Source organism: Trichinella spiralis (assembly GCF_000181795.1).
Source record: "Trichinella spiralis strain ISS 195 chromosome Unknown Scfld2, whole genome shotgun sequence".
NCBI classification, from domain to species: Eukaryota; Metazoa; Nematoda; class Enoplea; order Trichinellida; family Trichinellidae; genus Trichinella; species Trichinella spiralis.
Genome location: NW_003526941.1, coordinates 4,452,794 through 4,479,633, shown reverse-complemented (window position 1 = coordinate 4,479,633; position 26,840 = coordinate 4,452,794). Strand labels below are relative to the sequence as shown.

The window sequence follows — 26,840 nt, the reverse complement described above, 5'->3', positions numbered from 1 at the left end:
ACAGGATAATAATACTTTGAATGAATACCATTTTTCAAGCCAGAGTTAACTTATTAATTTCAAAGAACAAGACTGGTTTAGTTATCATTTAGCAGTTATATATTCAATATTTATTTCAAGCATTATTACAATGTCATGCAATAAAAAAACTGTAACTTACAAAAATAGTCAACCTCCCATCATTTGGAGATACATTTTTTGAAGAGTTGCACAACGTGATTGACCATACTGAATATAAATGATGTTGCTTGTCAGGCTTCCTTTGAAATCGCCTTTTATTCTGATGTTGCTGTACACCATCCGCCTACAAGTATTCCAAAATCAACCACACAACGAAATTTAAAATTCATGAGTTAATGTAAATTCAAATCATACGCAACATAATCATCGATGAGTTATATACTTTATGATTAATATTTGATTTTCTTTCCGCAAATCAAAATTTCCATGAAAATTGTGCTAAACATGTAGTACGCTTACTTTTCGTTATTCTCAGCAAACAATCTCTACGTCCGTTGATGCAAAATCGAACAAACAACAAGATATGAGATAGAACTTTACAATATTAAGGATAATATTCCTTCGCACATCTAGAAGCGATTGGTTAGCCCAAATAAAGTAAATTAAATAAAGTTATTATTAAAGTTTTAAAGCGGAAGTTACGTCAAATTATTTCATCATTATTAGGCGTGTCTCGTTAACATGCAAATTTCCATTCGTTCATTGCCTTCCCGTTTGTTTGCTTAGCAAGTAAAGCTTGCTACAAACGTCGACTTTACATTCGCCAAATCTAACCTCAGCTACATTTTAAACCTACTATAATGTAAAAATAGTAGACATTTATAAAGTACTAATAGTAAAAGTTTATAAGGTAATAAATAGTAGAGATAAAAATAAAAAATCACATACTTGACAATTTGTTAATGAAATTATTCATAATGCAGGATAATGCTTGCTGATGAAAAGCAGGACAACCATGATGACTGATGGATGAATGCTGAAGATGATAAAATATTTTTGCGTAGAAAAACAATAAATAGTTGCAGAAAATGAGAAGCGCATTCAGTTGAACAATTTAATAATCTTCACCCTGTGACAAATGCATGAATAAGATTTCGATCGATAACAGTATTAATTGTTGCATGTTAAAAGGAAAATGATGAACACAGAATTTTCAATGTAAAGCAGTTGCTTGTGTTCAATGGAGAGAAGAGAGTATGCTACAACTATTTGATTAGCATAAAAATAAAAAGAAACATTTTTATACGGAGTGTAATTTGAAACTATTTGAACGTTTTGATTGTCATGCTCTGGATAAGCTTACATATAATTCACCTGGCATCCACCTGTCCACCGATTAACCAATCGGTCTTGTTGAAAATGATGATTATTCGTAAAAATATTTTGTCCATCCAAAGTGTTCAACAAACAATGACATGGAATATCTTACCCGTTTGGAATGTCACCTTTTTGCTTGCTTTGTTCGTAGCCTCGAAATGCATCGCTATTTCAGTATGGCTTAAGACATTTCAGTGTTGCATCATCGTCCGTGTTTGACGTCACTGTTAGCGCGGCGTTAAGAATTACTCACAGAGCAATGGTTGAAGTAGGGATGTTTATTCACACCACAACCAATCGGTTAATTCCAGCGCAGCTAACTAACTAATTGAAAGTACAACTATTCAAATGACTAAAACTTTTCATAATAATGATGAAATTCAAAGATTTTCGCAGTTGTTCTCTGCGACAATTCCATTAGTGTTGGGATGCGGTTGGGCGTTGATCAACATTGATTTCGTCACTTGATAGCCTGCTGTATTCTTCGCTTCACAACAGTATTCCGCTTGGTCAGTTTCGTTGGTATGGAAAACTTTCAGTGTGACTTCGTTGCCATTCCTGCTGATTTCATACTTGTCTTTGACGGGAAAAATTTCTTCACCATTTCGCAACCAACGAACATCCGGATCTGGCAAACCATCTACTGAGCACTGGAAAATTGCCGTTTCGTCGGCTTGAACGTAAACATTGTGAAGAAGTGAAGTGAACCTTGGAGTTTCATTTAACGCTTAAAAATAACAAAGCAAAAGCATATATCAATGAATTTTTGAAAAAAGAGAAAATTACCAAGAACAGAATCATCCACAGCCATACGATCAGCAATGTCATCTTGAACTCTGTTGCTTAAATCTGATTTCAAAATGTGAGCTTCAGAACGGGATTTCAAAATATCGACATTAGCATTCAATCTATTTTCAGAATAACCATAACGTGATGGAGGATAATATCGGCTAGAGTTAAATAAACTTTTCGACGTTTTATTATTATTATTATTATCATTTCTTGCAGTACGACCTAAATAATAATTTTCCAATAATTTAAATGGAACAATAAATGACCAAAATGTAAAGTGTAACCTTGAACATTTAAATAACATGACGTTGTATCTTGTCCGTTTGAATTCGTCGCTGTGCAAGTATATTTTCCGGCATCTTCTTCAGTTACTCCATAAATTTCTAACGAACAAACGCCATGCTTATTGGTGATGCTAACTCGTTGACTGTCGACCTCATGCCCATTTTTGGTCCATTCAATCTAATTTCCAATTATTAAATTGTTATTGTTTTTTCTTGCACAGTGAAAAAAAAAACTTAAAAAAATACCGTTGGATTTGGTTTGCCTGAAACGCAGCATATCAATTTGCAGGAATGATTCAGCTGAATCAATCTTGTCCTCAAATGGAAGGTAAATTTCGGGGGTTCACCAGCTTCTTCCCAAATTGGAAAGTCAGAAGTCATTGATGTCGTCATGACTGAACGTTTTTCTTCGTTTGCAATGGAAGGCTTCTTTGCTTCAGGCAATTCTGCAAAACAGAACAAATTTAAAGCATTAATTGAAGAAAATCACTTTGCATTTACAAAAATTTTTTGCAAATTTGTCTTTGCAAAATTTCAAAACAACCTCAACGAACAACAACAACAACAACGTACTGTAAACATTCAAAAATACAACTTCTTCTTTAGCACCGTAGGCATTTTTTGCTTTCACAACATATTCTCCTCGATCTTCCTGACGAACTCTGTTTATTGTTAGCGTATAATCGTTGGCGTGATATTTTTTCATGTATTTAACGCTTTGCTTCAGTTCAACATTGTCACGGCACCTGAATTGTGCAATGAATACAAACGTGAATAAATAAATTTCAATTGAACAACACACCAAGCAACAACTGGCGGTGCTGAAGCGATAATCCGACAAAAGAACGATGCGCTTTGACCTTCTACGCAGCTAGTACTGTAAGGTTTAATAACAAACCGAGGCTGCGCTTCATGCCGATCTTCAAGTAAAAAAATCAGAATTATTCTGCAGAATTTTAAATTGAAAAATTTACCAAAAAATGTGTCTTTGATATTATATTTTTTAGGCTGCAGTTTTTTCAATGAACTGTACTGCGCTATTCGTCCCAGAGGTGGATTAGGTTCAGGCCAGTCAACATACTTTTGGCGTATAGAATCTCGATATTTAACGTAACGATCTGATGGTATGCGATCCTTTACAAAATCAGATTTTTCGAGCTGTTTTTTCAACCAAGGATGCTCTAAGCACTGCTGCACTGTCAGACGACAACTGAACATGAGCATATATAATAAAATTATTGGCATCGTGTTGGACAAAACTCATATTGTCGTCATTGACTGACTTACTTTGGATCTCTGACCAGTAACTTTTTAATAAAATCTTTCGCTTCATCAGAAACAGTTTTAAAAGCGTCTGGATCAAAATCCCAGTCACAGTTTTTGACATTTTTCAGCGTTTCCACATCTGTTTCTCCGCCAAATGGTGAAAGGCCGCTCAACCTGCAAAAGAAAAAACGAAAATAATTACAGAATACAGTTATATTTCGAAACTCAGATGAAATAAATACACATTCATGTGATATATTATGATAAAAATGAAAACATACAAGACATATGCCAGTACACCAACAGCCCACATGTCAGTGTAGAAGCCGATCGGTTCCATATCGACAATTTCAGGAGCTGCAAATTCAGCAGTGCCAGTGGTGACTTTAACAATATCAGAAGGATTCAATTTAGCAGCTAAGCCAAAATCGATCAATTTCAGAACATTGCTATTCTTAGAGCAGAACATCACGTTTTCCGGCTGCGTGATTAAAAAAAAAGGAGAAACATAATTCGTCAAAAATTCAAAAATTTCATAATTGTTTATCATCAATAAAAATAAACCTTAATGTCAAGATGAACAATGTTCCGCTCGTGCATGTGGGCCAATCCTTCGCAGACTTGTCGCATGTAGCCGATTGCTTCGTCTTCAGTCATGCGATTTTCTTCGTCGGAAACTTTTTCGAAAAGTTCTCCTCCAGAAAGGCTAAACTGATCGAAATGTTAATAATTTTAATCCAATTATTTATTGCATACAAGTTTGTACTAGAAAAGTACACTTACAATTCATAAATCATTACAATAGAATTGTCGTTGTCAAATGCATCGTGTAGATGAATTAAATTTGGATGCCGTAATTCACTCATAATTTCAATTTCCTTCCTGACCATCTCCTTCTCAGCTGGTGAAGATGTGTTCACAAATTTTGCCGCGAAAACATTGCCAGTTGACTTCTCAACACACCGATGAACAACACCAAATGCTCCTCTGAAGAGAACAAAATTTCAAATTTCAAACAATTATGAAAAATTAAAATTTCTAATTTTACGTTCCAATCTCTTCAAGAATATCATAATATTTTTCAACGTCTTGATTTTTAATACTAACTGGCTGCGGCGCGTACTCCTTCGATATGTCGAATACTAAAACACATCGCAAATTTGCAATCACATAATCCAATAATCCATAAACCAATGACAGTTCAATACCATAATTGTCATAGTTCAGTGGAGAAATCTGCGCTGCGGAAATCTTGGCATTGATGTCGTTGACTAAAATTTAACAACTGCTTTCATTTAACGTATGCAATTTTCATCGCAATTTCATGGAAAATTACGTTTCTTATTTTTCCCTTGCTTCGTATCCGGTGCTTCGATAATTACAGAAGATGTTGGTTCACTTGAATCAGAGAGACCAAATTTGTTTTCTGCTGAAACTCTGAATTCATACGTCTGCTGGGATTTCAAACCTTCAACAGTAACATAAGAGTATCTGAAAAAAAATTCAAATGTAAATATTTTAACTAGCTTTTAACTGAAGCAATTTCTATTGCCTCGATTTAACACAAGGCATCCAATCTGAATTTGGCAGTTGACGTTTCTCAATCAAATAATTTGAAATGTCCGAACCGCCATCGTCAACTGGTGGCTTCCATGACAAAATCACCGCGTTGTCCAAAATTGTTTCAACTGCCGGACATTGCGGAGGGTCTGGGCGATCTGGTGAAAAGAAAAATATCATTTATTAAGTGGAACGGAATGAGAATTGAAAAACAAAAATAACTAATACCGCAAATGCGAATTTCAACAGATGAAACATCGAAACCAATTTCATTTTCAACGCGAAGTTCATAAGTTCCGCTGTCCTCTTTGGAAGAATTTGAAATATTCAACGTTGTCAATCGATCGACAGTTTCGATGGAAAAACGACCTTCAGAACAGCAACGACTTCCTTCCTTAGTCCATACAGCGGTTGGCTGAGGATAGCCGCGGAAAGGAATTTTCAAGCTGACAGTTTCACCTTTCCTGAACTCAACCCTGGCTTGATAATGAGGCGGGAGGAGAATTTTTGGTGCAGCTGTTTCAAAAAATAATACGTATTATTGAAATTTCGAATAAATAACACACAATATACAGTTTTTACATTTGATGAAAACTTCACCAGTTGTACTTCGACAACCAGCGATGTTCAACGCTCTACAACTGTATTCATCGGCATCTTCACCAAACAAGTCGTTGATCACAAGAACATGTTTGTTGCCAATGGAAAATATGCTGTGCTTGCCACCGTTGGTAATATCCCGAGCTCCTTTGAACCATCGTATTTCTGGTGCAGGATCGCCAGTAATTTCACATTCCAAACGAACACTCCTGCCCTCTTCTCCAGACACATTTCTCAACGGCGTCACAATTTCCGGTGCTTTCGCTGCTGAAAATTGTATACATTAAAAAAAACAATTCTCACATTTCAAACTGGCAATTTATTTGTTACATACAAGAATTAGGAGAAAATGTAACTGGACTGGCGCATTCTGCAGGTGGACTCATTCCAGCTGCATTTACAGCAAAAACACGGAACAAATATTTTCGTCCGTCAATTAAATTTGGCACATTGAAAACAGTTTGTGGAATCGGTACAGCATTGCAACGTTGCCACAGTTCTGTACCTTCTTCTTTTTTCTCTATTACATAACCTGCTACAGTATCACCGCCGTCACGCTTTGGACGGTCCCAGCTCAGCGATAGGTAATCACTGGTCACAGAAATAATGTCGGGAATTCCTGGGGCAAGTGGAGGATCTGCCAATGAATATCGTTAAAATTAAAAACAACAATTAAAAATACTATAACATCAAATAAATATACCAAACGGAAATTTAGCAATTATTGGTTCATCAGCATCCAATGGAGGTCCTTGACCATTTTCATTCACCGCAGACACTCTGAAACTGTATTCATGCTTCTCGAATAGGCCAAGAGCTTGAACACTGAGTTCCTATGAAAAAAAAGGAAAGAAAAAATAATGCAAATATTAATACAACTGACAATTCATAATCTATTTACCTTTACAGAGTTAGCAACTGTAGTCCACTCTTCGCGTGCAAGATCACGTTTCTCAACTAAATAATAAAGAATTTTTGTTCCACCATCTTTTCTGGGTGGTTTCCATTGAAGCATTGCACTATGCTGGGTAATGTCTGTAATTAGCAACGGTCCAATAGGGGGACCAGGAAGACCGGTAACATAAACATAAAACACGCAAGTTGCCTTGCCAGATTCATTTTGAACGGTAAATTCATAACGCCCAGCGTCTTGCTTACGAACAGAATTCAACGTTATTAAGACGTGATCATCAAAAGCTACCAATTTAACAAAATCATCATCTGCTGAAATTTCTCTTCCATTTTGACTCAAGAAACATGAAAATTCAGGATCTCCACGGAAAAATATTTTTATTCGAGCAAGCTCTTCTTCGGAGTAAGTTTGATTTCCAGGTTCTTTGTCAATCACCGGTGGTTCTGAAAATGTTGATACAAATTATACTACTCATTAAAGTTTTCTTTCCAGTACAAGCAAGCTAGTTTACAAACCTTGAATTTTCAAAACAGCAACTGTGACGTCGGATCCAAATTGATTTGTTGCTTCACATGCAAATTCCCCGTTGTCAATATCCCACACTTCTTCAATTGTCAACGTGTACTTTGTTTCAAATTCTTCTACTTTATATCGACCACAGTCAGATATATCTCTACCATGTCGAATCCTAAAAATTTTAAAATATTAAGAATGTTAATGCGCAACCAGAATGAAATCTATAATAATGTTAATAATTCAAAGCAACGTTTAAAATTTTTTAAACAATTTATAGGAAATATCATTAAAACATAGTTGGACTAAAATTACCATCTCACAACTGGTGTTGGTTTTCCAATAGCTTCACATTCGAAAACAGCTTTTCTGTTAAGTGGTACAACAGTGTTGAACAACTTTCGTACAAACTCTGGCTTAAATCCACCACTTTCCTGAACTTTCACCGTAGCAACAGGAGAAGGTGCTCCTCGTCCGGCTGAGTTTACAGCTGATACACGAAATTCATAATCTTTGAACTCGACTAAATCAGGTACTGTAAATTCTGGATCTTTGATATTATAATCATTGCAACGTATCCATGAATAAGATCCCACTTCTCGACGTTCGACAATGTAACCAGTAATTTTGGAACCACCGTCAAGTAAAGGCGGTTCCCACATCAAAGTAACATAATTTCGCCCAATGCGATCAGTGTATGGCAAACTTGGCGCACCCGGAGGGCTGAATTTCGGTTTGAGTTTTATAAAACTGCTAGGTTCGCTGGGTTTACTGAATCCAGCTGCATTTTTCGCTAGAACTCGAAATTGATATTCACTCTGATCTCGAAGACTTTCTATAACTAAACGAGGTTCTTTCGCTAGAAATGCATTCGCCGGTGTCCATTTGTAGCTGTCTGGTTCACGAAATTCTACAAGGTAACCTAAAATTTTGCTTCCGCCATCAGAATTTGGCCTATCCCAAGTCAGCGTAACCCAGGTCGTGTCCATATCAACAGCTTCTGGTGCACCAGGAGGTGATGGAACATCTAAGAATAAACACAATGAAAATGCGTTGAATAAAATTCAAAATTGAATAAATTTCACTCGTTGTAAATGAAATTTCAAATAATAAATAATGCATTTACCAAACTGATATTTTGTTACGATTGGTAAATCACTTTCAAGAGGATCTGAGGTTCCGTATTCATTCTGTGCTCGTATTCTAAATTTATACGATGCTTTTGGAACCAATCCAATTACTTCATAACGAAGCCCTCGAACAAAAGAAGATACCTACAATAAAAATTCCAATAGAAAAACAACGTTATCATTCATCATGGAATCAAGTATAAAAATCAGAATTTAAAATTTTCAAAAACTGCCTTTTCACTGCAAAATGCGATTGTTGAGAATAACCACCAATCATTGAAAATGCTTTTTGTAAATTAAAAATAGCTTCCATTTCTTGAAAACACAATATATATTTCAAGAGCATAATAAATGTTAAACAGACGACATTTTTCACTAATTCTGATAAGATAAAAAAATAAAATAGTAAAAATACTGATTAGAAATAAACTGAAATAAAACTACAATAATTGATGCGCATTATTACCCTTTCCCAATTGTCTGGTTGATCGGTTGTACATTTCTCAATGACGTAATTTGTAACAGGTGAGCCTCCGTCATCTTTAGGCGATAACCATGAAAGAACACAGCTTTCAGGAGTAATGTCAGAATGGATTATGGGTCCTAAGGGCGGAGAAGGCCTATCGAAGACAGTTACTCTTATCGTAGCTGAATCAGAACCCAACGAGTTCTGAACAACGACAGTGTAAATGCCACTATCAGATCTGACGCATGATTTTGTACTGACGACTGAAATAATTATAACACTTATTATGCTTGTTTAACTGGTTTAACAAAATATTACATCACCTGCAATGTTTTCATTCTGTTCCACATTTAAATGATCATTGGAAAGCAATATTTCTGAACCTTTCGTCCACGTAACGGTTCCATTTGGAACAGCAGAATATGAAACGTTTATAGACAAAGGACTGCCAACAACCGTGTAAATGTCACGAGTTAAAAGACTGATGTCAATTTTTGGAGCAGATGGAGGATACTGTGCGTATATTGGAAGCGATGTTTGACTAAAAGGTCCAGCTCCGACAGAATTAACAGCACAAACTCGGAATTCATAACATTTGTTTGGAATAACACTTGTAATCTATAAACATCAATCAATAAAAAATGGAAATTTTTCCAGTTCAACACTGAATAATTTAACTAAACATTACTTTCGCCTTCGTATCCGGGAACATGCCAAAATCAGCACGAATCCAATTTTCTTCACCTTTCTCCCTTTTCTCAACAATGTATCCAGTAATTGGCTGTCCGCCGTCATAAAACGGCTTCGTCCATGTAAGATTTACAAAATCTTCTGATGTTCCGCATGCTTCTGGAATACCTGGAGCACTGGGCGGTTCTGAAAGCATTACAGAATAATAAAATTTATTGCACCTCAGAACAATTTTAGATTACGATGTTGGCTTTTTGCAACAACGGGTTCCATAGTAGTCAACGGATCACTGATACCATATTGATTTTCAGCTCTAACTCTGAATTCATATTGGATGCCCTCTTTCAGATTGCGAACTCTGAAGCTTGTGCCCATAACAGATGCGTTCACAGTCTTCCACTCATCACTATTGGGTTCTTTCTTTTCAACAATGTAGTTTCGAATTTCTTCACCACCGTCATCTTTTGGAGGCAACCAATGCAGCGTAATAGCATCAGCGTCCACATTGGTGGCCTCTAAAGGACCCACCGGAGGACTTGGACGATCAAGAACTTTCACTTTAAATTTGCAAGAATCTTTTCCATAGCGATTGCTCAAACTAACTTTATATGGTCCGGTATCTGAGCGCTTGCTGCACAAATTTTCCAGTATCGCACAATCATCTGTCACCTGAATATATTACATTATTGTGATGTACAAATGATTGAAAATAGAATTGCAAAAATAAACACTAATTCATCCCAAATAATAATAAATTATTAAATAAACTAAATACCGACGATTATGAATGAGCGCTCTTTTAAAAAATGAATTTTCAAATACTGAGCACTTACGGTTATTTTCACACGGTTTTCTTCGTCAAAAATCTCAGTATCATTATTCAAGAATGAAACTGTCGGCTTTGGATTTCCTCCTGTGTATGGAATTTGAACTGTATACGGTTCGCCTGCGCGAACTGTAACATCCTTCACAGATCCAATGTCAATGTACGGCTTTCCAAGTTCATCCTGGATAACGATATTTTCCGTTGGCTTGCTGGGTTCACCTGGGCCTGCTTTATTCACTGCTATCACTCTGAACATGAATTGTTCACCTTCAGGCAAACCAGTAACGGTAAATTCCGTTCCCTAAAAATTAATAAAACATGACTTCAATTCACAATTGCATATAATTTGAATGAAGCAAACCAAAATGGGTTGCGTATTGCAAGGAATCCATTCATTTGAAACAAATGGCTTCTTTTCAATCATGTAACCAGTAATTGCTGAACCTCCATCTTTCAGTGGTCTGTTCCAGGTCAGATCTACAGAGCGTTTCGTCACTTTGCCAACGCGTGGCGAATCAGGTGGACCGGGTGGATCTGAACATCTTTGTAAATTATATTTAAAAAGATAAAATTTCAAATAACTTACGAATGAAAGGCTGGCATGTACACGGCTCAGAAAATCTACTCGGGGGGCCTTCACCCGCCAAATTTACAGCGCGCACACGAAACTGATATGATTCTCCGGGAACCAAATTTTTCACAATACATTCACAAGATGTTGAATGGGATGTATAACAAGGTGACCAATCGCCACCTCCTTTCTTTTCATGCTTTTCTACAATGTATTCTGTAATTGGGCTTCCACCATCACTTCTTGGCGGATTCCATTTCAAACTGACATAAGTGTTGTCATATCCAGTTACTTCAGGAGCAGAAGGAGCTCCAGGAACGTCTGTATAAACAAATAAGAACATTATCAACATGCATGCATAGAAATCATATATCAAACATACCATATGATGGTTTCGCTGTCATTGGCACGCTATGCAACGGTTCACCCAAGCCGATCATGTTTTCAGCTCGTACTCTAAATAAATATTGACGGCCTTCGTCCAAGCCTTTTACCGTGTAACTAGTAGAAGGTATGTAATCACGAATCTTTTCCCATACTGGACTACCAAATTCTTGAATTTCCATTGCGTAACCTAAAGAATTCTTATTTGAAATTCGCCATTCTCAATCAACTCCTAAAATGTTTACCAATAATTTCGCTTCCGCCATCGTCATCTGGTGGATTCCATTCAAGTTTGATTGAATGTTTCGAAATGCCAGTGTAGTTGAAAGGTCCACGGGGTTCACTGGGTCTATCAATGACCACAACCTTTACCAAAGCTTCGGCTGTTCCGCTTTGGTTTTTCGCCATTATTTTGTAATCACCAGAATCAGATCGTTTTGAATGAGCAATGTACAATTGTGTATGTTGATCATCAGTGTTTAATGATGATTCTGGCACACTGATGTTATCTTTAATCCATTCAATTGTTGGCGTAGGTGAGCCAGTAAATGGTATGTTCAAATCAAGTGGTTCTCCAGCTTTAATTCTTACTTCTTTGCCGTTCAAATCAAGCAAAAACTTTGGCACTTCTATAAAGAAACAAAAACTGATCATTAGAAATCAACAAAAGTCATCAAAGTCAGAGAAATTTATAAAGAAAATAGTACCAAATTCTATTTCACGTAATTTAAAATTCTTTGTAAATAACATAATATCACGATTAACATATCTCCACTAGAAAAATGTTTAATTACCAAACATTGGCTTTGCATATACTGCGGACGAAGGATCGCTGGGTTCACTAGATCCTGCTTCATTTACTGCAACTACTCTGTATTCATAAAGATGGCCTTCATTTACCCGGTTATCTTGGAATTTCAACGACTACAATGCATGTCAGTTAGAACTAGCCTTTTGTGCCTAGATAAATTGCGTTCACCTTTACTGGATCTTGATTAATCTTAATCCAACGACCAGTTTTATTATGCCTTCTCTCAATGTCATAATGGGTGATCGGTGATCCGCCGTCATCTAGTGGCTTCTGCCACTCAATTGCAATGAAATCTCTATCGTGTGCTTTGACAACAGGAGCACCAGGTTTATCAGGAGGAGCTGAAGCAATCGTGGTTTGCAATCGTTAATGAATTTTACAACAAATAAAAAAAATACACATCAGTTTACCAAACGGATCTTTCGCAGTAATAGGTCGAATTGTGTTCAGAGGTTCAGATCGGCCAAATGCATTTTCAGCCATCACTCGAAATTCATAGCTATGCCCTTCTGTTAATTTTAACGCTTTCACAGTAGTTCCAGGAACAAATGAACTAACCAAATTCCATACATCACTATGAGTATCTCTCTTCTCTACCACATAGTTTCTGAAATAATAAATTATCCGGCGCTACCAATAGACGTTAATTAATAAATAACTTACGTAACTTCTGAACCACCATCATCTAAAGGAGGTTTCCAGCTCAGTACAACTGAGTCCTTCGTAATTTCAACTGCCTCCAGCGGTCCTTCAGGTACACCAGGAACATCTGAATGTGCAAAAATGAACGACTAAGTAAAGCATATTCACATCAGCGTAAATATTGCATTTCGCACCTTGAATGAGAAATTGAAATTCTCCTTGATCTTGACCGTACTCATTGGTCAGTCGCAGATTGTACGGTCCTGTATCACATCGCTTTGCAGAACTAATAAATAGTTCTGTTTTTCCTTCTGTATTTTCAATTTGAATCCTTTCCTTCAAAGAAGCCTTTTCCTTTGTCCACGAAACATCAGGAGCGGGTTCACCAATAAAATCTACCGGCATGCGCAGTGGCATACCAGCACGAACTTTAATCAATCGAATTGTTGTTAAAATTTTTGGTGAAACTAAATTGAACAAAATAAATTCTCACATGATCTTCATGAAAGCATCTCAACAAACTTACGTCTTCTCGGTTTTGCCGCAGCGCAGACAGTATCGCAGGGATTGCTAGGCCCAGCATCGTTGACAGCTGTAACACGAAATTCATATGCAGAACCTTCTTTTAAATTCTTCACGCAAAATGATGGTTTGTTTCCTCCAGTTCGTCCGGCTTCACACCAAAATGGATTTCCCTTTTCACGAACATCTATTATGTATTCTGATACAGGGCTTCCGCCATCGTTTTCAGGTGGTTTCCATTGCAATGCCACAAAATCTCTATCCCAATCCACAACAGTAAGCTCTTCGGGAGGCGATGGCACGTCTTGAATAATATACAATTACAACAAATCAAACTGAAACTAAAATTTCTACCAAACGGATCCTTTGCAATAATTGAAGCTTCAGTGGTTAACGGTTTTGACTCTCCAAGTGAGTTTACAGCTTTCACGCGGAATTTATACTCTTTTCCCGGTATAAGGCGGTTAACTTTTGCTTCACAATCTGGAAACTCGCCAACCTGAAGAATTTAATCATTTTAATATTATATGTTGCTTAAATTAAAATTGTTCAATCTGTCAATCGCCAACCTCTTGCCAAGTTCCTCTAGAAGTGTCCATTTTCTCGACAACATAATGAATAATTTCAGATCCACCATTATCATTTGGTGGTTTCCAAGAAAGATTGCAGTTTTGTTTCGTAACATCTTTCACTTTCAGTGGACCTTCAGGTGCCAATGGCACATCTAAAATAAATAATAATTATTAAAAACTTCATACTTAATAAACTAGTACTCAGATTAAGTATACTAGTCAACTGAATGCTCACCTAAAACTGTAACGTTGACAACACCTTTGTCTTCTCCATATTCATTCTGTAATATAATCGTATAAGGCCCAGTGTCTGATCGCACAGATCTTGGAATTTCAACTGAAGTAAGATTTTCCACATGCTCAATTTCTGTACGATCATTTGATTCCAGTTTAATGTCCTCATGCATCCATATTATTAATGGTTGCGGTTCCGCTTCAAATGGAACAACTATACTCAGCGGTTGCCCAGCTTTAATTCTGATATCAAACAAATCATCTAATTTTAATTTTGGTGCCACTATAAATGAAATGTTTCAACATTATGGACACAGTATTATCCAAACAGAAAGCTTACATCTTCGAGGCTTTGCAATCATCGGTGCAGTCTCTTCTGACGGCTTTCCAGGACCAGCTTTATTAACAGCTCGAACACGAAATTGATAACTTTCTCTTGGAGTTAGCCCTGGAACCGTTGCCTTGCAAGTGTCAGCAGTCACCTCGACTGCTGGTTTCCAGTCATCTAATCTTGATTTTACTTCTACGAGATATTTTTCAATAGGAGCACCCCCATCATTAGCTGGCGGTTGCCATTGCAAATCCATGTGATCTTTATCCCAATCGATTACTTTAAGATTTTCAGGCTTGTCCGGCGTATCTATGAAATAGGCTTGTAAATGAAGAATAAATACAAATGCACAAATTGCATAACAATACCGTATGGATTTTTGGCGACTATGGAAGTCGATGTCGTCAGTGGTTTGCTTTCACCTTGACGATTTACGGCTTTAACTCGGAAATTATACTCTTCTCCAGGTTTTAATTTGCCAACTTTAAATTCTGTATCATAACTCGTACCACACTGTGATGAATAAAAACAGAAAATAATGCAAACTGACAATCATATAAAAAAACAACAAAGATACCTCAACCCATCTTCCTCCGTCTTCTTGTTTCTCAATGACGTAATTCAATATGTCAGATCCACCATTATCTTCAGGAGGCTTCCAGGCAAGACTGCAGCCTTCGCTGTGAACATCGCTTACTTGTAAAGGACCTCTGGGAGCAGTAGGAGCATCCAAAATTGTAACCATAACTTCAGCTTCATCACTACCAGATTCATTTTCAGCAATAATTTTATATACACCCGAATCGAAACGCTTCACATCCACAGTACGCAACGTCGTATTGTAATCCTTGTTTACAACACGTGTACGTTCAGAAGATCCTAACGATTCGCCATTCAGAAGCCATCTAATTTGTGGCGGTGGTTCGCCCTCAACGTTAACATCAAACTCTAGCTTCTGTCCAGCTTTAATCTTTACTGAATGCAGAGTACTGCGATCAATTTTTGGAGGTACTACAAAACAAAATTCATTCGGAAAATTAACCAAGTATATGTGAAAAATCAGAGTAACTTACAGTGCCTTGGTTTTGCAGTTACTGTTTTGCTTGGATCACTAGGCTGACCAGAGCCAGCTTTGTTCACAGCTTTCACTCGAAACTGATATTTCTGTCCTTCTTTTAAATCAGGAACTGTAACTAAATTTTGATCAGCAGGCACCTCAACAGCAGGCATCCATTCCCCGTTGTTGCACTTCATTTCAACAACATATTTTTCTATTGGCGCTCCACCATCACTTTCAGGCTTGATCAATTCCAACTGAACGTGATCTTTATCCCAATCAAGCACTACAGGTGGAAGCATCTTGTCAGGCTCCTCAAATGGATCTCTAGCAATAAAGCTTTCATCGCACACGACTGGTTCCGATTCACCATTTCGATTCACAGCCTTAACGCGAATGCGATATTCATGATTAGGATGAAGGCCTGAAATGTCCGCTTCACAGCTGGGCGTTTCTGCAGCCTAAATGAACAACATGCCACAGCATTAGAATTTTACAAGTGGCACTAGTAAATAGCTTTTTACCGTAACCCATCGTCCGTTCGCTATGTCTTCTTTTTCTATTACATAATGAGATATTTCTGAGCCACCGTCATCTTCAGGTGCTTGCCAACTAATTTTGCAACCATCTTTATGAATATCACTAACTTTTAAATCGCTAATTTTGGAAGGGTGATCTAAATAAAGAACACTGCAAAACTTTCCGATACGTTTCACGACACACCACAACAGCGTTCCTACCAAGTACAGTTACATTTAATCTGGCGGTGTCTTCTCCATATTCGTTTTTTGCTGTGATCAAGTAGAAGCCGGTGTCAGTGCGCAGAGCTCTTTTTATAACAAATAAAACATCATGTTCACGCTGTTCAAATTTTAAACGGTCTGAAACATCTATCGGACTATTATTAAAAGCATAGCTCAGCTGCGGTGCTGGTTCGCCGATCAGAGGAATTTCAAGACGGTAATGCTGCCCAGCTTTCAAGCGAATATCTTGTATAATTTCTTTGTTAAATTTTGGTGGCACTGAAAAGTGAATTTTATATTATAAAACGTCCATGCAAATCAGCATAAAAAACTGACCACGTCGGGCTTTGGTGACCACTCTTTCCGTCTCATCTGAAGGTTCCCCAGGCCCAGCTTTATTTTTTGCACGAACTCGTAACTGATACTCATTGCCAGGAGTCAAATCAGTCACTTTAAAGGCAGTAACATCAGCAGGCGTCTCACCTGCCTTACTCCAGAATGGGGAAAATTTTTCTTTAATTTCAACAATGTAAGATTCTATCGGAGCACCACCATCCTATAAAACACATTTTTTAACGGCAATTTTACATTACCAGCATATTATCATTTTAGCATATAACAAATTTGCTCATTTGTCATACTGATTCAGGTGGTGTCCATCCAATTTCAATAAAGTCTTCATCCCAGTCATTCACCTGAGGTTGGCCAGGTTTACCAGGTTCATCTGAATGTTGTCATTTCATTCAAAAATTTAGTCAATTATATGTATATGCATAAATATACCATATGGATTTTTAGCAGTAATCGGTTTGGTTGTCTCCAACGCATCTGATTCACCATTTGCATTTTGCGCTTTTACGCGGAATTTATAATCATGCCCAGGAATTAAATTTTCAACTGTATATTCCGTACTATCACCAGTGGGAGTTTTGCCAGCAACTACCCAATGCCCAAGTTGAGGATCCAGCATTTCTACTACATAATGGCTAATTGGAATTCCACCGTCATCTTCAGGAGCCTTCCATTCAAGAGTGATATGATCACCGTATACTTCTTTTGCCTCCAACGGACCTTCTGGAGCACTTGGCTTGTCTGCGTGATGTTGTAATGTAAAATTCAAAATACATACATAAAACAGTGCTAAGAATTACCTGTTACTTCAACTTTAACTGTAGCTTCATCCTCACCATTTACATTCACAGCTTTTAGAGTGTAAACTCCGCTGTCACTTCTTTCAGCAAGACGGATGGCAAATTTTGTATTATAATCTCCATTTTCTATTTTTATACTAAACAAAGCAAATATCAAAATCATGTTTTGTTGAAAAGCAATTTTATTTTTCTTACTTTCCTTTTGGTTTCATGATTTCACCTTCATGAAACCAAGTCATAGTTGGAGGGGGCTCTCCTTCAACTGGCACATCAAAACGAATTACTTGGCCTGCTTTTACCGTCACCGGCTGCATGGCAGAGCGATCAATTTTAGGAGGTACTATAAAACATTTTATAAATTACCAATGATAATTCATTTACACTGAAAAATTCAGCATAAAACTAGAATGATATTAAAAGTCTCACAATTCCGATGTTTCGTAATTACAGCTTCACTCGGATCACTCGGATCACTAAATCCACCTTTATTTTTTGCCTTTATTCGAAATTCATATTCATCATTTGGTGTCAAATCAGAAATAGTCACACTAGCAGCATCTCCAGGAACACTCGCAGCAGGTTCCCAGCTAAAAATAACGCAATGCAAATATATCTCGATAAATAAAAATACAAAATAAAATCATGCTAACCGTCCATATTTAGTGCGTTTCTCGATGACATATTCTTCAATTGGAGCTCCACCATCATTTTGTGGTGGACTCCAAGCTAAGTCAACATGATCAATATCCCAGTCTACAACTTCAGGTTTGTTAGGCTTATCAGGGTTAGCTAAAATAAAAAATAAGTTAAATGCTGATATTCACTGAAAAATTAACGTTCGTAACTGTATGGATTTTTGGCTTTGATACTGGTGTCTGTTTGGAGAGGCTCTGATTCTCCTTCAGAATTCACTGCTTTCACTCTGAATTCATAACTGTTTCCTTCCAGCAAACCATCAGCTACAAAGCTAAAATAAATAAATAGAAAAATAAATATTATTTATATTATATATCTATACATACATACATATTTATTTATTTATTTATATAACAAAAAATGTACATACATTAAATATCAAATTCATTTATATTTTATTTATAGTTATAGTATCGAATAAAACGCTGCATGAGATTCTGTAAAAATACAACTTAGAAACTTAGAAATCAACCAATGAACCTTTAGTAAATATAATGTATATCATAAGAAATATCGCAAAAATTCTAAAAGAACCATGTATAAAAGCAAAACAAACTTTGTATCTGCTGTTCGCCCGCATGGTATCCATATTCCTGTTGCAGGGTCACATTTTTCTATCTCATAGCATTCAATAGGCGTTCCACCATCATCTTCAGGTGCATTCCAAGATAGTGTCATGTGATCAGCAAAAATGTCTTTCACCTCTAGGGGACCTTTTGGTTTTGACGGTTTACCTTAAAAGATTGGCAATTTCATTAACCACATATAAAAGTTTTCATCAATATTATTCTCCTCTTGAACAAATTGAAAGAAAATTTCAAATTACCCAACACTGATATGGTCACTTCAGCAACGTCCACACCGCTACTATTTTGAGCAGTTATCTTGTAAATACCAGCATGTTTTCTAGCAGATTTGTTTATAAAAAATTTGCTCAAATAATCTGGATTTTCAATAGTGAGTTCAGCAGATGAAGATAATTTCTTTCCATCTTTTTCCCAGAATACCTCCGGGGGTGGCTCTCCTATTATGCGAACGTTGAACTTGATCAACTGCCCAACTTTAACAGTAGTCATCGGTAAATCTTCACGATTGATCAACGGTGCCACTACAAACAAAATCTTTTGTAGGAAAACAAAAACAATAATGTATTTTAATCTGATTCATTCTTACAAAATCTAGGTTTCGCAATCACGCGATTTGACGGTTCAGAGGGCTCACTAGGCCCCGCTTTGTTTACTGCAATAATTCTGAACTGATACTGCTCATCCTTTGTCAAATCTCCAATCCTTGCCTCCAGTTTATCAGGTGAAACTTCCAAAGCTGGAACCCATTTATCATTTTTTCGCTTCTTTTCTATAATATATTTCTCAATCTCTGCTCCACCATCATTTTCTGGTGGTTTCCATTCCAAATCAACATGATCAGAATCCCAGTCAGTCACATTAGGCTTTTCCATTTTTGTCGGTGGGTCATATGGATTTTTTGCCAAAACAGGATCTGTTAAAGCCAAAGCATCAGATTCTCCTTCCTTGTTTATAGCTTTCACTCTAAATAAATAACTATGGCCAGGTACTAAATTGTGAACAGTAATCTTTTCCTCATTTGTACGTCCACATGGTATCCACCGGCCATGATCGACGTCAAATTTTTCAACTTCATATGCTTCCACTGGCACACCACCATCGTCTTCTGGCATTTGCCAGTGTAAAGTCATTTCATTTTCGAACACATCAGTAACTTTTAACGGTCCTTTAGGAGGGGTTGGGCGATCTGAAAAACATAATCATCAAATTAAACAAAGCAATAATGCACACTGTAGCTAAAATAAGTACCGAGCACTGTCAAACTGGCTGTGGCACTTTGTTCGCCTTTCTGATTTTTCACATTTATCATATAATCACCACAATCTCCACGGACCGCTTTCAAAATGGTCAACACTGCTATCCCAGGTTTAGAATCTTTGAAATGTATTCGTGATCCTTCATTTATTTGTCCACTTCCGACTTTTGTCCATGTAACTTTTGGTGGAGGCTGACCGCCAATTTTTGGTGAAAATTTCGCTTCTTGACCAGCTTTAATAACTAAGTTACCCATTGAATTCAAATCAATCCACGGAGCAGCTGTATTAAAAATTTTTCATAATAAATAAAAGTAAATACAACATCAATAAATAGCTTTTTCATACTAAATTTGGGCTTCATAACGTGAATACTGGAAGGTTGGCTTGGTTCACCAGGTCCTGCTTTATTTACCGCAATAACACGAAATTGGTATTCGTTTCCTTCTTTAAGTCCTTGGTTTATAGTAGCTGTTGTTTTAGCTGACTCTCCAACAGGTTTCCAATCTTTAGAATTCTTCTCCTTGCATTCCACTACGTACTTTTCGATTGGAGCACCACCATCTGATGTTGGTGGAGTCCAAGAAAGAGTAACATAATCTTTATCACTATCGGTTATTTCAGGCTTTCCAGGTTTTCCAGGCTCATCTTAATGTATTAAAATAAATAAATTCGTAATCTGCAATAATTTAATAACATTGTCATATTACCCCATGGATCTTTTATAAGTGTTGCTTCTTTGGTCACCAGCGCATCAGAGACACCTTCTTTATTTTTTGCTTTCACTCTAAAATGTTTGGCCCGTGAATTACTTTCTTTCTAATTGAAATGCAAATTTTGCAAAATTTGCATTTCATGAGGTTTGAAAATTTGAAAGTAAACTTTATATTTCAAACCAATGCCAAAGCAACAAATTGGAACTTTACCTGAAATTATATTTTCCTTTGTTTTTCAAACCTTTGATTACAGCTTCTTTCTCTGCAGGACCGCATCTGGCCACTTCAAAGAAATCGCCTCCTTTGCCAGATTCTTGAGCTTCGACGATGAATTCTAATAAAACCATTTTCTTCCAGCATCATCTTGATTCACCATTTCGCGCAAAAAACTAAATTACCTTCAATAGGTTCACCTCCATCGTCTTCGGGGGCATTCCATGCAACTTTGCATCCTTCTTTATTCACTTCACTTACAACCAAAGGTCCAGTAGGCTTTGCAGGCTTGCTGACAACAATTACCAAACCCACTCCTGTTTCCTCGCCTAACGAATTCTTCACTCTTAAAGTGTACTTTCCGGAATCGCCTCTTTCAGCATCCGAAACCGTTAGTTCGGTCTCTTTTGCAGTGGTGACAACTTTTGCTCTGACATTTTGTTTAACCGGCTGCTCACCGAACAGCCATATTGCAGTCGGCGGGGGTTCACCTCCAATATCAATTTTATATTTGATCACTTCACCAACTTTTACTTTCAAGTTTTTCAACGCTACTTTATCAAGAGTTGGTTTACCTGAAAAAGAAAACAAAAAACAAAGTGTTTTAGAACTGATCATAACTTTGATTAACTTACAGTCAGGATCTTTAGCGATAAATTCACCACCAATTAATGGATCGGATACTCCTATTTTATTGACAGCCACAATATTAAATTTATAATTTTGACCTTTAATCAAGTTTGGCACCTGAACAAATAAATTCATTAGCGTTAAGTTCATTGAATATAGTTGAATAACTTATTCAGCTATTTACTTTCATTTCGCAGGCTTTGCTCTGGCCAAGCTTTTTCCATTCTCCAGTTGTACCGTCCAACATTTCCACCAGATAATGGTGAATTGGTGAATTGCCAGTATCTTTTGGAGGACGCCATTTCACCTTGCATTCTGTAGCTTTCAAATCCGCAATTTCCAATGGTCCTTCCGGTGGTCCTGGTCGATCTGTAAGGTTGTTTCAAAACAAATACTAACTATTCATTTCATTGTAAATATTTTCATGCTAACCTCGCACTTCCATTTGAAAATTGGTCGTAGTTGATCCAGCCGAGTTGCTAAGAGTTATATCCCATTTACCATCATTGGCCATTTTTGGATCTTTGAATTCAATTTCAACACTGTCAGCAGTGACAGTAACCTTTATTTGATCCCCACTTTTCAATTTCAATGCAGTTCCATTATGCGACACGGTAGCTACTGGATCAGCTTTCCGAGTACCTTTGACTAAATGTGGTAAATAGTAAAAGAAACTTAAATTTTCAAAATGAAAAAAAAGCATTTCGAATTATTATAGCATATTATCATTATTACTATTCATACGTAAGTAAATAAATATGGAATAATTGATGACATTCACTTACCCATGTACGGTATTGAAACAGTAATCGGCTTTCCAGCTTCTGCTTCAATCTTTTGAGGTTTACCAGTAAAAATTGGTTTCTTTTCAGCTGAATAATTTGTCCATGTCATTTTACTTGTCCAAAAGGTAAAACTATTCACTTACCTTCGAGTACAGACACACTGCATTCGCCTTTAAGACCACCAACTTCAACCTCATATTTATCGTCATCAGTTAGTTCACATTTTCTTATTAATAAAGTGTGAGTTCCATTTTTGCTTTTTGTCTCAAATTTTCCACCAGGCATAGGAGTAATTTGCTTGCCATTCTTAAACCAGGTTGCTGCACCGTGCGTATCTTTTGTTTGACATTGCAAAGTAACATCATCCTTCTCTACCACAGTTTTATCAGTGAGTTTCTCCAAAAATTTGTTTAAAGCTTAAAAAAAAATATCATTTCCAAGTTGAACATATTTTAACATTTCATCATCATCATCATCGTTTCATTTTATTCATCAATTTTTCACTTACGTTCAACAATTAGTTGCCCCATTGTTTGATCATCGCTTGTCATGCATTTATAAACACCTTCATCTTCAACGCCACAATTCTTAATTATCAATTTTCTTTTACGGCCAATGCGAACTTCTTCAAATTTGACTTTGTCAATCTATAAATTTCTACCTTCTTAATTATTCTCATTCAATTCTTCAGTTAAATTATAAATTACAGTGATTTTGCTTTCGTCATGATACCACGTCACTTCAGCGGCTTTGTCATTTAGCTCGCATTCCAGAGAAGCGTTCTCTTTTTCTTGAACTTTCTGGGATTTCATTGGAGAAATAAATTCACATCTGGGATTTCCCACTGCAACACAGCATGACGTCACGTTATCTTTATTAATTTTGGCAGTGTATTCTCCCATGTCATCATAATCCACATTTGCAATAATTAACACACATCTTCCAAAGCGATCTATTTCCATCGAATATTTTGATGATGGCTAAATTGTCATTTTATTAATAGAACAAATTGTCATGTTTATAAAAAAAATTCCGATTACCTTAAGTTCATCATCACCTTTGTACCATTTTACAGGAGCATCTGGATGAGAAACTCTACATTCTAAAATTCCTTCACGAGTTCGAATCAATTCTGTTGATGTTGGAAGAGGCTTCTCAAAGGTAAATTTTGTAGGAGGATCTACAAAGAAAACATTTTTTTTACTAATTTAATATCGATGACAAATAAAATCTCTATTCAATAAAATACCTTCCACGTATAGCATTGCTGTCGTTGGAATGCCATTTGCTACACAAGTATATTTTGATGCATCATCCTGATCTGGATTATTAATGATCAACGTGCAAAATTCTTTATCATTAATAATTTTGTATTTCATTCCCTAAAATTTCGATATTTTATTATGCATGTGCGTGTACGAAAAAGACACGTGCGTGTACAAAAAAGACTATTTACAGTGAAAATTTCTTGCTTTTGCTTGTACCATCGAATTTTAGCTTTTGGCCTGCAAAATTTACATTCAAATTTGGCTTCTTTGTGAACAGTTTGCTGAACTCTTTGATCTTGAATTTCAATTTCCCAAAAAGAAGGTTTCTAAAACAAAATATTCTTCTTAAAACAGAAATCCGGAAAAAAGAATAATTACTTTATCGGGTAACATCGATGCTCGACGTTGTTGATCATCACCAGGTTTCAGATCTCCTGAATCACCTTTATGCTTGTGTTTTCCCCATTTTTCATATTGCCTAATGACATAAATATATTTTCAAACGCTGAAACTATGCACATTACAAAAATAGTTTATATCATCATTACCTATGCTTGAGCAGTGAGCGAAAATCCACACCGGCAGCATTTGTCACGAAAACTTTTATTGTTGCTTGATCGGTACCATGCTCGTTTTCAGCAATTAAATCATAAGCATCTTCATCTTCCAATTTTGCTTTGCCAATCACAAGTGTTACCGTATTATTATCAGTATGCGTTAAATGTTTGTATCTTCCACCAGGTAATACTTCTCGTCCAGCTTTCATCCATCGAAAAGTTGGCACCGGATTGCCTTGGACAGAGCAAGAAACCAAAGCTGTTTCACCTAAAAGGCGTGCTTTGTAGATATGATGTCAATTTTAATAATATTACTTAAACAATGGACTGATTATTTTAATATTCTCAAAGAATTATCCACATATTTATTATATGAACGAATGTAGAAGTAGAAAAGTATCAAGTAGAGAGAAATCAAGCAAAGAACGTGTATCAAGTATAAAAAACAAAACTGTTTTGAAAAATGTTTGTATCCATAGTTTGTTCTCACATAACCCATATACTCATTTCAATTCGATTTCAGGCATTATTCAACTGAATTCCTATCAAGTGATAAATCTAACTATTTTCTTTTTCTACAACTATAACTTTCAACGTTGTAATACAAAGTTCATTTAAAAAATATCGAATGTTCAAATACCTTCCAAGACGGTAACATTTTCTGGAATTTCAGTAATCTTCGGAGGAGCAGGAGTATTTTCTGGTAAGGGCATCAAGGGTCCAGTTGGTTTATCCAATAATTCTTGCACACTGCAATTGAAAAATGGATCAAACAATAAAAGTTAAATTTGAAACAAAACATATACTAACTAACCTTTCACTTGTAATTTCAACTGAGCTGGCTCTTCGCTGAAATAGTTAAAAGTAATAATAAGACAAAAAATAACTGCTTTAAACATGTAACATGCTCGTAAAAAAGGAGAATGTTCAAAGTGAGCATAAGTTTCAGGGGGAACGGATGCGCATTAAGCCAATCATAAAAAAGGAAAATGGAAACGCTCCAACAAGCATTAAATTTAAGCACATTATAAAAAGAGCAAACGTTTCACAACTGCTTCAACTGCCAGAGGATAAATTTAAATTCCAGTATTCAGGGAAGAAACGCGTATAAGGAAGGTTTTGGAAAATTGTTTAAACATATCATGCAGAAAAAGGGAAGATTGCCTACATTGACCATGTTACCTCAAGATATGACCAATCTGAACTGCGCCTATGACCATATTTTTCGTTTGAGGGTTCACGCGCATTAGAAGACTACAGAAGAAATGATCACATGGGTGAACAACATTTGTAATAATGAATTTCTTTTTTTAAATGACAGATTTGATAATTTTTTAGATTACTCAATTCCTTTTTTATCAAACATTTTATCTATAATTTCATGTAATCTGTAAATTTAATAAATGTTCAGCATGAAAAGAACAAATTAATACAAACAAATCACTTTTAATAGAAACTAAATTTTCCGGGAAAATTGTAGTGATGAGTTAAAAATTAAAAATATAAATCATAAACAGTAAAAAGAGCAGAAATATATTGTTACTAAAAATATTTTTACAAGCATATATATGTCTTTGAAACTGTCAGTAAGTATTAATTACAACTTAAGAAAACATTTATTAATGGAAAAAATTTTTCTTTTTTTATTTATTAGTGTTTATTTTCACATAACATAATGAACATCGATCGTAATTATAGTACTTAATAATAAAATGCAGTGCTGCTGCTGCTAACTTACCCGTCTGAAAGTTTCTTCAGCAATTTCACCAGGACGCAAAGAAGAACGACGTGCTCCTCTGCCAACATGTGGTTGAGCGAAAAGCTCCGCGTCTGCCTACAAATACATAATATTTTACGGCTCATGACATCAAGCTGGAAAACTGATCGACTGCAAATGATGCAGTTGCTTTTCTCTATTTTCAGATGCTTGTCAAATTTTTGAAAACTTTCTATACACTTGACTTACTGGGCAAATCTTCAAAACAATCCTTTGCCAACCCATCAATTTAAAAGCTGATGCGGTAAAAAGATGCTATTTCACTGACGTCTATTAACTCAACGTAACAACATTGCATCAATAACTCAGCACAACTAAGTCTTTACAAGACCAACGAAAACCTCAATGTCACCTCTTATTTATAAGTACGTATAATATTTACAACTAATATATCGAATTGTTTAATTGTACTAAAATATTGATAATAAATAGTTGGGATTTAAAAAAAAAGAATTATTGCATTTCGTTCTTTTTTAATTAAAAAAAGAATTTCATACTTCTGTATGACGCCTTGAAATTTGAGGTGGCTTCATAGAAACTGATGGCAGTTCTGAAATTGATTCAGTCATTTCATCTTCACTGTAATCCGTAGCAATCGAAGTCTTCGCTTGTGACTAGATAAAAATTATTTAATTAATTTAAAAAATTAAAATAAATGTAGCAATTATATATTAAATACTTGATCATCGTCCATCTGCATTTCAATCGTAGGAATGGAATCATTGGCTGAAATCGTACAACAATATTTGATACTTTTTCAATTAATTGCATTTTCACATTTTCATAAGTTTTAAATTAAGTAATTATAATTATTATTATCATTCATTAAGGATAATAATTAAGGATATTTTTTCATTTGCAAAAGTTAACTAAATTATGAGAATGCAACAGATGCATCGAGTGTGCCACTTCTTCTGATGAATGAAATTTCGGAACAATTTGACGTATTTTTTTTAATTTTA

General features: G+C 35.9%; 2 protein-coding genes across 2 annotated transcripts; both read right to left on the bottom strand.

Annotated features, from left to right (window-relative positions):
- Window positions 1-1,718: 1,718 nt before the first annotated feature.
- Tsp_03489 (putative immunoglobulin I-set domain protein) lies at window positions 1,719-3,120 on the bottom strand. Its single transcript, XM_003379790.1, has 5 exons — window positions 2,988-3,120; window positions 2,661-2,860; window positions 2,415-2,592; window positions 2,125-2,352; window positions 1,719-2,065 (listed from the first exon to the last, which is right to left on the bottom strand). The coding sequence occupies exons 1-5, from the start codon at window positions 3,118-3,120 to the stop codon at window positions 1,719-1,721; spliced, it is 1,086 nt and encodes a 361-aa protein (XP_003379838.1).
- A 17-nt stretch (window positions 3,121-3,137) lies between these two features.
- Tsp_03488 (putative fibronectin type III domain protein) lies at window positions 3,138-26,103 on the bottom strand. The gene is given in 78 exon segments (XM_003379789.1): window positions 3,138-3,334; window positions 3,389-3,624; window positions 3,702-3,854; window positions 3,962-4,161; window positions 4,245-4,386; window positions 4,464-4,667; window positions 4,729-4,951; window positions 5,017-5,134; window positions 5,149-5,171; window positions 5,246-5,398; window positions 5,469-5,756; window positions 5,841-6,107; window positions 6,202-6,477; window positions 6,544-6,673; window positions 6,742-7,196; window positions 7,269-7,441; window positions 7,582-8,293; window positions 8,393-8,540; window positions 8,863-9,125; window positions 9,186-9,480; window positions 9,551-9,738; window positions 9,795-10,221; window positions 10,386-10,679; window positions 10,740-10,912; window positions 10,965-11,270; window positions 11,332-11,523; window positions 11,579-11,962; window positions 12,128-12,257; window positions 12,313-12,485; window positions 12,555-12,751; window positions 12,808-12,913; window positions 12,981-13,253; window positions 13,313-13,612; window positions 13,663-13,807; window positions 13,878-14,032; window positions 14,116-14,357; window positions 14,370-14,397; window positions 14,455-14,754; window positions 14,814-14,958; window positions 15,023-15,456; window positions 15,558-15,963; window positions 16,027-16,178; window positions 16,219-16,524; window positions 16,582-16,801; window positions 16,887-16,969; window positions 17,029-17,337; window positions 17,397-17,533; window positions 17,592-17,736; window positions 17,853-17,983; window positions 18,047-18,185; window positions 18,233-18,363; window positions 18,649-18,826; window positions 18,919-19,200; window positions 19,314-19,865; window positions 19,928-20,215; window positions 20,281-20,580; window positions 20,643-20,751; window positions 20,815-20,858; window positions 20,890-20,982; window positions 21,047-21,352; window positions 21,386-21,436; window positions 21,497-21,608; window positions 21,676-21,860; window positions 21,924-22,139; window positions 22,277-22,363; window positions 22,420-22,692; window positions 22,785-22,923; window positions 22,984-23,256; window positions 23,317-23,456; window positions 23,526-23,658; window positions 23,733-23,870; window positions 23,923-24,022; window positions 24,093-24,381; window positions 24,742-24,851; window positions 24,916-24,950; window positions 25,284-25,355; window positions 25,840-25,935; window positions 26,068-26,103. The coding sequence occupies 78 exon segments, from the start codon at window positions 26,101-26,103 to the stop codon at window positions 3,138-3,140; spliced, it is 16,044 nt and encodes a 5,347-aa protein (XP_003379837.1).
- Between the last annotated feature and the right edge of the window lie 737 nt (window positions 26,104-26,840).